Source organism: Fulmarus glacialis, unplaced genomic scaffold (genome assembly GCF_000690835.1).
Source record: "Fulmarus glacialis isolate BGI_N327 unplaced genomic scaffold, ASM69083v1 scaffold40487, whole genome shotgun sequence".
In the NCBI taxonomy this organism is placed as follows: Eukaryota; Metazoa; Chordata; class Aves; order Procellariiformes; family Procellariidae; genus Fulmarus; species Fulmarus glacialis.
This window is the reverse complement of record NW_009225809.1, coordinates 1,027-13,030: the sequence shown is the minus strand read 5'-3', so window position 1 is coordinate 13,030 and position 12,004 is coordinate 1,027. Positions and strand designations below refer to the sequence as shown.

The window sequence follows — 12,004 nt, the reverse complement described above, 5'->3', positions numbered from 1 at the left end:
GGGTAACCCTATGGAGAGGGGCCTGCGGAATGCCATAGTCTTCAATGCGTCCAAAGGGGAGAGTTTCACTCTGGCCAGCAGCTACAAATCCTTGCGCAAAAGGCTTCGCGGTAACTGGAAGATACAGAGGTGAGGGGCGGCTTTCTGAGTGACTCCTGGCAGCTTTTCCTGGAGCGCAGGCTGGGAGAGAAGCCGCGTTTCGGTGGTCTGAGGGCCCTTTACAGGCAGGACCGAAGGCACGCTCGGGTTTCTCGCAGCTGGTGAAGAGTCTTCTCTGAGCCTGCCCAGGCTGTATGGAGCCAGGTCATCTCCTGGAGAGATGGGCCACTCCGGGGTGAAGAGGCCTGGGTGCCTCACCCTCAGCGCCCTGCACCCCGGTGGGTCCGGGTTGGGGCACCTGCGGTCCGCAGAGAGGTGCTGAAATCTGTGCGTGGTCTGCATCGGATACCGGAATAGTCATTGGGAACGTGTATTGGAAGCTAAAATGTCTTTTTCTTGTTGATTGCACTCTGTGGCGTTAGCTGTAATTTCACAGTTGGATGCTGTGCATGGTTGTCTTTGGAGCTTTCATATGTTATCTGTGGAAGAGAGAGGAGCATAAGTTATAAGGATGAAACTCCTGATACGGGTTTTTGAGTCTATCTTGGTTTAGGGATAAGAAGAAATTAGCCCTTGTACATATGATATTGCCTATCTGTCCACTACAAAATGTATCTACAGCAAAAAGAAAAAAAGAATAAGAGGAAGCTCATCAGGTGCAAAGTTTAATAGCAGCTATGACAGTTTATACCAGTTCTGGATCTGCCACAGGACCTTGTTAGAGGGGCTTTACTAATTAATGGGTCGAGATTTGTGAGGATTATTTTCACTTGAATTGTCAACTTTAAGCCCAGATAAAAGGATGTGAAGTGACTGAAGTGATTGGCTTTGTGTTTATTTGCTAGTTCTTTAAAAAAAAAAAAAAAAAGAAAGTTGTGGTTTAGGACTATATCCAAGAATATCATGTCTCTTTATTAATCTATTCGTAGCTTCAAAGATGAGATCACATCTGAGAAACTGCTTGGGGTAAAATTGTGGATTACAGCAGGTCCGAGAGAAAAGTTCACTGCTGCTGAGGTAAGAAGTCAATAATTGTTTGTAAATTAGTTATGTTTCAAGATTTGTTTAATGCAAAATAGAAAAGAAGAACACAGAAGAATTTGTGATAGTACTGCTTTATATAAATTTACACAAATTGAAATTTGAATGCTTTTCTGATAGGATCAAATTCAATGCAAGCAGTCAGAATCATTTACTTTCTCTCATCTCAGTATAACTTCCTGCAGTCTTGTGTGTAGCTTCTTTCACATGTATTTTTTCTGGACCTTTGCTGTCTTCTAGTTTTCGGTTCTGAAGAAATTCCTGGAAGATGGTGGAGCCATCCTGGTGATGCTAAGAGAAGGCGGAGAGTCCCGATATGGCACAAATATTAACTTTTTGTTAGAAGAGTATGGGATCGTTTTCAATAATGGTAATGGGGCTCACTGATACCTTTTATTCTTCCATTTTCAGCAAAATCTTAAGAGCAGGTTCAGTCTTTGTTGGTACAAGCCAAGCAGATCCCTCTCACAAAGTACCTTTTGGTTTAAGAGATGTTTTTTCTTGAAATCTACATGTACGTGGCAGTGTAATACTGGAGCACACCAAGGGCTTTCCATGGACACAGTACCTTCATAACAACTTGGCCATCTCCATTCCTTTGCTGTAGTTATCAATTTTAATGGTATTTACTCACAAAAATGAATTCTAGTTTAATTTCAAACATTTTTTCCACACGTTTCAATGGATTGAATCACTTCATACTCACCCTGAATAAACAGTGGCACTTTTCTTTAGCAGACCAATAAAATGCCATTCATTAGGTTTTGTACTGCCAATGTGAAAAAAACCCCACTGTGTCTCAGTGTACATAAAATATTTTTAGAGTTTTTGGTGGCATTTCTAGACTGTGCCTTTTTTTCCATCAACAGTATTAGATTCATCATGCTTTTGGAAGATGTATAAAAAAAGAATTTGAACTTGTAAAACTTGATACATATTCTTTTAACTGGATCATCCTTTTGCCTCTTCTGCTTTGCAGAAGACATGGACATGTGCTTATTTTTATTTGAACTTGCAAATATATTCCTGTTCTAAATCTGTATGTCCAAAAACAAACAGTAGAGAAGACTGATCTGAATTCTTTTGGGAGCCACATGCCAGTTAGAAGCAAACACCCAGGGAATCCAAGAGCTAAACTAATTTTTCATTACTATACCTAGCATACTGATCAGCTAAGATGTAAATTTCTTTATTTTTTTCCTTCTTCAAGATGCTGTAGTACGAAATGTATATTACAAGTACCACCACCCAAAAGAAGCACTAATCTCTGATGGAGTTTTGAATAGGTAAATATTTGGGGTATACTGTATTATTTACCGTAAACTCTTATAATCTGTATTGTTTTCAGTAAGTTTTGCTTTTCAACATCTTGTAGGGGAATCAATGAAGCTGCAAGAAAAACGGTTCTTGAGACAACAGATGAAGATAGAAGTGGACATGACTCACAGTAAGTGAGGAAGCTGATGTTAAAAGATTTAGAATAACTCGGAATTAGCAGGTTTGTAATCTAGCAGGAGTATGTTGCGCTTGTGTTGAGGTTTTCTAATGTATTTCTTATATCAGCTTCTTGCTCCTGAAGGTTATATCTGGAAAGGAGAATCTGTTCAGTAGTGCTTGATAACCAATGAAGGAGCAGGAGTGATAGGTTTTGAAGGGAATTACTCTCCTGACCAGATCTTTTTTGTCCCTTGTCTGTGGATTTGAATTTGATTAAACAATGTGAATATGAATAACCTCTAGATAGTGAGTGGTCTGGCTGCAGGCATAAGCAACCCTACATCTTTTTAAAGAGTCTTGATCTAGGGTAAGGTAGACATTTATTGCAGTTTTTAGCTTTCCATCCCTCTGTGCTGCAGAGGAGTGAAAAGGCATTGAGAAGAACACAGCTTTTCCATAAATAACTGTAAATGTTTGTATTCTTCCTTGCAGCTAGTTTTTAGACTAATAAATGACCATGTGGTTGATTACAAGGAAAAATGTAAGTGTAAAAATATTTAAGGTGGTTTTGCTCTAGAATATATGTTAGTCTGTGAGTTAAATACCCCTACCCTTCTCTCAGATACAGGAGCGTGCAAACAGAAATCAAGTGTGTTCTTTGTTATTTAAAGACAAATTGTCAGCATGAAAAAACCTGTAGAAAGAGACTAAAACGTCATTATAATGATCTGAATGTCTGAAAGCATGCCTCTTGGCATTCTACCACCAGTGCACAATTACTGTTTTCAGTTTAGGCAGACAGACAGAGTTTTGGAAATATGTCCAGCCTACCTGATACATGCAGATACTTATAGAGCTTCTGTATTTCCTGCAGAGCGCTCACTTTCGTGTATCCATTTGGTGCCACGCTGAATGTGATGAAACCAGCAGTGGCTATTCTATCAACAGGATCTGTCTGCTTCCCGCTCAACAGGCCTGTTCTTGCTTTCTATCAGCATGAGGTATGATTCTGCATGTAACAAACCATGCATTCTCCCCCTACCCCACTCAGAAATTGTGAGTGTATTTTCTGGGAGTACGTACAAACCCACTTCGATTTTTGATGCACCTGCAAACTCCAGATGAGCTAGTGACTCCTGCCTCCTTTTATGGAAAACTTCTCTGCATGGGGTTCAGAGAATTAATTTGATGGTCGGCAAAGATTATATATTTGTTTGGTTGACAGATGGATATTTTTAGTTCTTCTTTAAAGTTTCATTGTTTGTTTTTTTTTTCCGCTGTTTTAGTGATCATTTAGTAAGTAAGATTATCCCTAGCTTCATAAATATGCCATATTGAGTTAAGGAAGAGGACTGTCAACTTGGAACCAGCAGATATTTGTGTTATCTCACCCGTCCAGCCCTGTTAATTTATAAAAAAAAATCTGAGAAATCTAGTAGTAGTTAATGGGTACAAACAAAGAATTAATATTGTTAGTGAACGTAAACACGCTAACACATTTTTTACTATGTAGAAGAGTTTCTAACACAACGGTGGTTTTTTGATATCTTCACTAGAAAGGTGATTTTTTTCCTGAGGATGCCAAACTTCATACCCCCACATTGCGGCTGAAATAAACCCCATAAATCAAAGACAATACAGCAGCATGAAGTGAACTTACAAGTGCACTTACTGCTCACATTTTATCTGCAGCTGTCAGAGTAAGATATAATAAAATCCCTCCACCCACACAATATTTGCACATAGAGACAAGGGTAGAAGATGGAGGTAGAGACAGAGGTTGTCTCTTGAGCAAACTTGGCAGAAGCGAAACAAGATCTCTTGGAGTGAAAAAGAGGTATGGTAAAGAATAGTGACAGAAAGTGAAGGAATGGAAAGTAAGAGCAGAGGATGCTACCTAGTTATGCTATTGTGAGTAAAGCGTGTAGAATTCAGGTTAAAACCTTGCAAAACATGGAGTATGAAACTTCAGAAATTTGTTAAACAAACTGGAGCTTGCTTTGATGTATCTTCAAATTCGTTACAGCAGTCTTCATGGTTATATTATGCTATGAGTGTCACAGTTAGTGCAGGGAGCATTACAGTGTTTTTTTGTTCTGTTGAAAACTTACTATTTCTTATGTATGTCCTCGTGGAAGGATTAAGGGGTAATCTGGATAGACGAGAATTCCAAAGTTGTTTCATCAATGCATTTTCATGCATGTTTAATTTACCTAAATTAAAATATAATGACCTGCATATTTTGCATTTTATCTTACAAATAATAAAATTACCAAACTCTTCTCTCATTACCTGACATGAATGTGTGCTATGTTGACATGCATGCATGTCACTGACATCTAGGTTTACATTCTGAACACTGAAGAATGGGTTGCCGGAATTTAATAATGCGTTCATTTAACTTAATTCTTTTTTACTTGATTGGAAAAAAGAGTGTTCTTTTTCGGAAAAAATAGCCTAAGTGCAGCTGTTGTTGATGATATTCTCTGTATTTTTTTTGATTGCCGGCCAATTGTCTGTCTACTCTTATGAAATGCAGATCAGTATTTTTAATAAATTTATGAGCCTTAAGAGCATACACTGTTATAATTATGCTGCGCTCTTGTGAGCTTGCCAAGTTTGAAACTGCTTTTGCCACTCCTTATTCCAAAACTTCCTGTTTCTGTAAATCACTTTGTAATTAGACAGCATTAACAATTGCCTCTAAAACTGCAATTTGGAAGGATGTTTTGCTATATTGTATTCTTTGTTGTTAGAATCAAGGTGGAAAGATGGCAGCATTGGGATCTTCCCACATGTTCAGTGATCAATATTTAGATAAAGAAGAAAATGGCAAGATCATGGTAAGTTGTTTGTTTGTTTGTTTGTTTTTTAAAAACACCTTAGTGGATCTTCACCGCACTTACAAAGCAGTCCAAGCTCACTAGCTTCATCTTAGAGCAAGAGAGCTGTGAAATGGATTCAGTATGGAGATTCTAACCCAACACTAAAATCTAAGGAATTTGTTAGAGCACAGGTAACAGGAAGGAGTTTTTAAAGTTATAGTTTATTATGTATGTTATAGGACTCTGAAAAGCTTTTCCTACTTCTGTTCACCACTTTATTGTTATTAATATTTAAATATTCAGTAGAGGTTTTTTTTGTTTACTACTTTTTCTTAGCTTCTTTAGATCTTGATTATGGCTACTGGTTAATAATAAACAGTTGCATATATAGCTCCTGATACCTGGAGATTGTAATGCACTTTCCAAAGCGGGGTATGTAACGTTGTTATGTGTAAGAAGGGGAGTTTCCTGCTTGAGGTATTTCTGAAAGTATGCACCTCATACAAAGTATGCTCATTGCCATGACTCATTGCTTCCATATGTAAATACAAACAAAGTTTGTATTTTCTCTCTAGGTATTTTGTGATTTATTACCCGTATTTTTCTTCTTTTTCATGGTATGTTATTTAATAGATTTAATATGAATGTTTAAGTATAACGTAAGATTACTTGGACCCTCCAGAAATTAAGTTAGTTTTGCTCTTCTCCAGGATGTGCTTTTCCAGTGGCTCACAACATCAGATATCCATTTAAACCAGATGGATATGGAGGACCCTGAGGTAAGAGAGATACATCACAAGGTAGTAAATAATAGTGTGATCCAGCAGCACCAGCTTTGGCAAACCATGTATTCAGCACAAAATGATTAACAGCTAGATGGACGCTGCTGTTGTTGCAGACCCTTTATTCAGGGTCTGAGATTGAGTAGACGGATTAGGCATAAAAAATAATGGTATTGTATCTCTGTCAGACTTACATTGCTATTCGTTATCAGATTTCATCTATGAAAGTGTCTTTCCAATTTGCCCATGTTTATGAGATCATTTGCTGCTCCAGCATAATAAGTTTGCACTTCACTCTGACCCCTAGACAAGAGGAACGTGCATGAAGTGAAGGCAGATTTTCTGTATACGAGTAGGGATTGACCTGTGTATCAATTTTAGTTGCTTTTTTCACTGAGGTATGCAAACGCTATTTTTACTTGGAAATACCATAATGTGATAAAATTATATACTCTGTGTGCATAAAAAGAACAACAATCTTCCACACTTGACTAGTAAGCTGCCTCTTTTAATTTTAAAGAATTAACAGAAATTCAGATACAACATCCATGTGGCAAGTAGTTTTACAGCTAAGAGAATAGAGTTTGCACGGTCTACCAGTCTAGTAAGCTGCACTGCAAATGGTCATACCTAATAAAGAGTGAAATAATTATTTATAGATGAGATTTTACATGAGATATAAACTAGAAAGAGACCAATGAGTTGGTCTTTTTAAATCATAGGTGTGTGTATCTGTGTGTGTGTTCAGATTTCAGACTATACCATGCTCCCAGATACAGCTGCGCTGTCTGAGCAACTGCGAGTCTGTCTGCAAGAAGGAGATGAGAACCCAAGAGACTTCACAAAGCTGTTTGATACATCCCTCTATCAGCTGGATACAACTGCCCTCCCTTCAGTTATCAAGTCAGCAGCTGTCATTTTTTTTTTTTTCCCATTGTGTATTCTGCATTTTTGTGTTTGTGCTTAACTGTGTCTGCTTAAGAGCAGAAGGGACTGAGCTGTGGGCAGCATTCTGAGTATGGATATACCAGAAGATTGATTTGTAGTGTGACAGTGATATTTTCTCTTGCTTCTTGTCTTAGCTGTAGTTTCTGACGTCATTTTTTCCTTTTTTCTGACTACTGCTGATTCACTGAACTGATATTTTTAGTAGAACTATCTACAGTGATGTTGGGTACTTTCTGGAGTGGTAACTGGTTGTTTTTCCACTTTTGAATTACTTGGCATTTACTGAAGCTGCATTTCATTCATCTTTGCATTTCCCAATAATTGTGTCTTGAGATTTATCTGCTGCTCAGTTTCACTAGTTTTGTATTGCTAGCAGCTTTGTCCCTTATAACTCATCTGTTATCCAGACCATGTATGAACACGTTGAATAGTTGCAGGCTTAACACAGATTCCGTGAAACTCCCCTCTGTAGTGGACAATCTTTCTTCTTACTCTGTATTTCTTCTATTTTCACTTGATGTGAATTCATAGTCCCATAACATTCTCATCCCATAACAAGTAACTTTCTAAAATAGCTTTTGGTTATGGACTTCCTGAAAAACCTTTTTGAAATCCCAAGTCTGCTTTTTTTGAACTGGATCAGTTTTTCCTCATGCACATTCATCCCTTTAAAGGTTGCTTGAAGAATTGAGGTGTGACTTCCTTCTTTTTAATCATCTTATATATCCACCTATCATTATCTTCTTCTTTGTCATAATTTTAACTAATCTGTTTGCTGTAGAAGTCAGTTATTACTGATATGTAGTTCTCTGGGGTCCTCCTAAAATTAGACACCCCATTTTTTTAATGCTATTGCTGCGCATAATATTGACCCTGGTGTCTTCATAAAAATTCATCTCTATAGCCTCTATTGCATGCAAGTGGAAATGGCTGTTGTATCATTTCTTCTCTCATACTTTGTCTTTTTCTGTCCTGCAGAGCTTATGAACAGCTGAATGTGAAGCATGAACCCCTCCAACTCATTCAGCCTCAATTTGAGACTCCACTACCTGTCCTCCAGCCAGCTGTGAGTAATCTCCTTCCTGTTACAGCATGTGGAGAATCCTTCTGTTCCACGTAAAACCTCTGTGTGTCATTTCCGTAGTTCTTTCAAAACAAAAAAAAAAAGTGAGAAATGCTGTTGTAATAATTAATAGCTTGGGAGCTGAATACATTGCAGAGCCTATCTTTTAGGAAAGAGCACTTATTTATGCTTCTAATTTTTATCAACAGAGCTTGAAAGTGTAGTATCTGGTACCATAGCAGAATGCCTTGTGTATATAAGCCTTCAGCCGAGTAGCTGCTCCCAGTCCTGTGAGCTGCTGGGGTTCAGCCTTCGCTGTGAAAATAGAATGTGGTGTTTCAGAAAGCAGTGGTGGTGTAAGTAATATACTGACTGCTGCCAGGGGAGGAACCAGTCTGTCCCACTCTTCCATCTCCCATATCCTTTGGGGAAGTAGAAAGTTTTACAGCAAGGGCTGGCCAGACTTTTACCAGCAGAGATTTGGACTGGCAGCAACAATACGAGCTATGGCGCTGACAAACTTATTTTGAAAAGCAGGTATCTTTGAGTACCTTTGAATTTTGCCTACATGGCTCCACCCTTCTTTACCTTGGCCACTGAGGAAACATTACTGGGATCCTTGTAGCTACAGGGGTGCAACTGAAAGTACTGTCTCATGCGCTGCTCTTTAAAAACACAAGACCAACTTGTGGCATAAGCGGTGACTGCATGAAAAAGAAAATACTCTTGCCAGAATTAGTGTGAATATGTTTCCAAGGTGAGCTGTTATGGTGAGCTTAGTGCCTCAGCTATCTCAGCTATCACCTGATCTCATGGAGCAAAACTAAAACCAAACTGCAAATGCGGTATGTCTAGTTGTGATGTGAGGTGATAACTCTGGCATACTTATGACTAAACTCTTTTGTATTATTTTTACAAAATATAAATGGAATTTTTAAAAAGGTGTACCTTTGTACTGTAGCTTTTGGAGTTGCTTTTGACTTTATAAAAGTTTTCTTCAAGTCCAATCTAAGTCCAAAAGTATTGTCTTAGAGATCTGTAAAATATAAGAAAAATATTTGGCAATAAACCATGCTAATTTTTCTTTTCAAGGTTTTTCCACCTGCTTTCAGAGAATTGCCTCCTCCCCCTCTGGAGCTGTTTGACTTGGATGAAACTTTTTCCTCTGAGAAAGCTCGTCTTGCAGAGATTACAAACAAATGTAAGCGGAGCAGATTGATTGTTTACACATTTATATATAAAGTCCAAAATTTTTTGGGAAAATTGTTGTTATATTTAATTATAAAACATGGGCCTTGTTTATGAAAATCCACTGCTCTCATCCTGAGCCAAGAAATTGGAAGGCCTTGGAAATCGATAACGTGACTTTATGTACCATGACATTTTATTTTGTTTGTTACATGACATTTTATTATGTTTCTGCCTGCTGTTTCCTATATCATGCATAAATCACTTTGCGCACTCTTGCTGATTTATTTCACATCTTTTTATGCTTTGAAGTTAAAATGTTAAGGTTATTCTAAACACACCTTAAATCTAAAAAAGATAAGAAGGTACTAGCTGCAAGAATACATCATGGCTAGTCCACTGAACTTAGTTATTGGGAAGAAAGTTAACTCTGTCCCAGCCGGAACCAGGAAAATAGGACTTAATCTCCCAGAATGCCAACAACAAATGAGATTTGTACTACATTTTTCCCAGCTGATACGGATGTGTGTGATATTCAACTGCCTTCTTCCTTGGGATGCCTGTTTAGGTACTGATGATGACCTGGAGTTTTACGTACGAAAATGTGGCGATATCCTAGGAGTAACAAGTAAACTCCCAAAGGAGAAGCAAGATGCCAAACATATCCTGGAGCACATCTTCTTCCAAGTGGTTGAGTTTAAGAAACTGAATCAGGTATTTTTAATAACAGCATTACAAGTGAATAGTTGGTAGTGTCAGCACTGAGGCTGATATATCTTCATAGCAGCTACACGTGTCACAGGCAAGAGGTACAGTGGTGTGTTAAGAAGTTTGTTGTATAATAAATTAAACCAGTGAAGTGTGATCCAGAATACTTATGACTGTTAATCTGTATAGAACGTGTAGCGCTCAATTTATTAAGTCTCTCGTTTATTTTAATTAGGGGATTATACATGCAAGTGTAGTTTTGGTAATTTCAGCTAAATGCAGTTCATTAACGGTGCATTGTGTAACAGCAGTGTGCCCTCATGAATGTTCACAGTGCTTGCTAATGCCACACTGTAGATGTGAAACTAGCATTGTTACTCACAAGCAGTACTGTGTTGAAATAATTCTTTCTAGTAAATTTGATGCTTCGAAGTCTGTTTGGAACATATTGGCAGATAAGCTGTTTCTGCTAACAAGTATTCATTCCCTGTTTCTCAAATAGTCTAGTTAAGACAAAAATCTGACATTTCTACCCTATTGTTGAAATTCTTTTTTTTTTCTTTTTTTTTCCTCCTTTCTCCTTTTCCCGTACCTAAGGAACACGATACTGACACAAGTGAAGCTGGATTCCAGAACGGTAACTGAGACCTGGCTTTCCCCAGTTTGAGATCGACCTTTTTTACTAAAAGCGTACTTTTCCATTTTTTTCAACCTCTGTGTTCAGTATATTGATTGGGACAGTCTCAGTAGTTCACTGAATGTTTGGATCATTTATGTGTAGTAGTTTGGATAATTAATGCCTTTTGAGGAAGTGCTTGTATTTTGCAAGCACTTTCCAAATAATTTCATATTTTTCTACTTCTTTATTGAAACTGTAATTTTGTAATATATGAAAAATTTCTTATACTAAGAAAATGTGGTTTTGGTCCTTCTTTCTGGCTCCAGTATTTATTTTCTTGTAGTAGGGCTTACTGTGGGTTCTTCTGGTGTACATGTAGTCCTTAATTGCACTGTGGGAAAGATTGTTATTTTGGTTTGTGAACTGTGGAAAAGAAAATACAGCCATAAATACAGGAGCTGCTGAAAATATGCTTGACTGTCACCCTGAGGCAGTCTCCTTTTGTCTCTCTGCAAAGTGAACCAAGGAGGGGTGGGTTTGTTACTGTAGAAGGAAAACACTTCTTCCAAAGGAGGGGAAGAGTCGAATTAAGCAATAATTACATTGTTGCAGATCGCTGCCTCATACAAGATTGGGAATATGTAATTTTGAAAAGAAAGGACAGCATTTAGATGAAAAAGACTTTAAGATTTAATGGATAATTATTAAGAAAATGGGATACTGTGCAGAAACTCAGGAATATATTTACTTAGAGTTATTTGATATCTAGCCTATTCCCAGAGATAGTGAGCTAGGTAATGCACAAGAATGGAAATTCAAGTGAAATTCATTGACCATGAATGTTGAAGCTCAATGCACAGCAAAAATAGAGCCAAGGATATGAGCGGTGAGAAGAAAAGATTTGTCAACATCATTAACTCTGCATGTCTGAGTTGCAAGGACTTTTTTTTCATATCAACACTGAGATTGCACTTTGACATCCAAAAAATTTTGTATTTAATCTGACACCCAAACTGTGAAACTTAAATTCTTCCCCCATTCAAGCCTTCCATGCAGCCTTTGTGACACCTGTGCTTTATCTTGCTCTGCCGTGTTTTTTTAACGACAAAGTTGCTTTTTCGAAAAGATCTGTTCATCTTTTATCCCACAAAAAGTCATTTCATTTTGCATTATTTCATGCTTTGGATGCCAGCTTGGTGCAGGTTCTTCTGAAGGAGGCGCCCCAAAGCAGCTGCTGAGTTACTGACCAGCTGAGATGCGCTCATATAATGTTAGCTGCAGACATTCCTTTTTC

The 12,004-nt window shown here is 37.8% G+C and overlaps 1 protein-coding gene across 1 annotated transcript; it reads left to right on the top strand.

Annotated features, from left to right (window-relative positions):
- The first annotated feature begins 10 nt into the window (after nucleotides 1-10).
- On the top strand, nucleotides 11-11,006 carry IFT52 (intraflagellar transport 52). Its single transcript, XM_009582601.1, has 13 exons — nucleotides 11-129; nucleotides 1,029-1,116; nucleotides 1,381-1,510; nucleotides 2,351-2,426; nucleotides 2,516-2,587; nucleotides 3,452-3,578; nucleotides 5,334-5,420; nucleotides 6,113-6,181; nucleotides 6,933-7,087; nucleotides 8,111-8,198; nucleotides 9,288-9,396; nucleotides 9,952-10,097; nucleotides 10,689-11,006. The coding sequence occupies exons 1-13, from the start codon at nucleotides 11-13 to the stop codon at nucleotides 10,734-10,736; spliced, it is 1,314 nt and encodes a 437-aa protein (XP_009580896.1). The 3' UTR covers nucleotides 10,737-11,006.
- The last annotated feature ends 998 nt before the right edge of the window (nucleotides 11,007-12,004 follow it).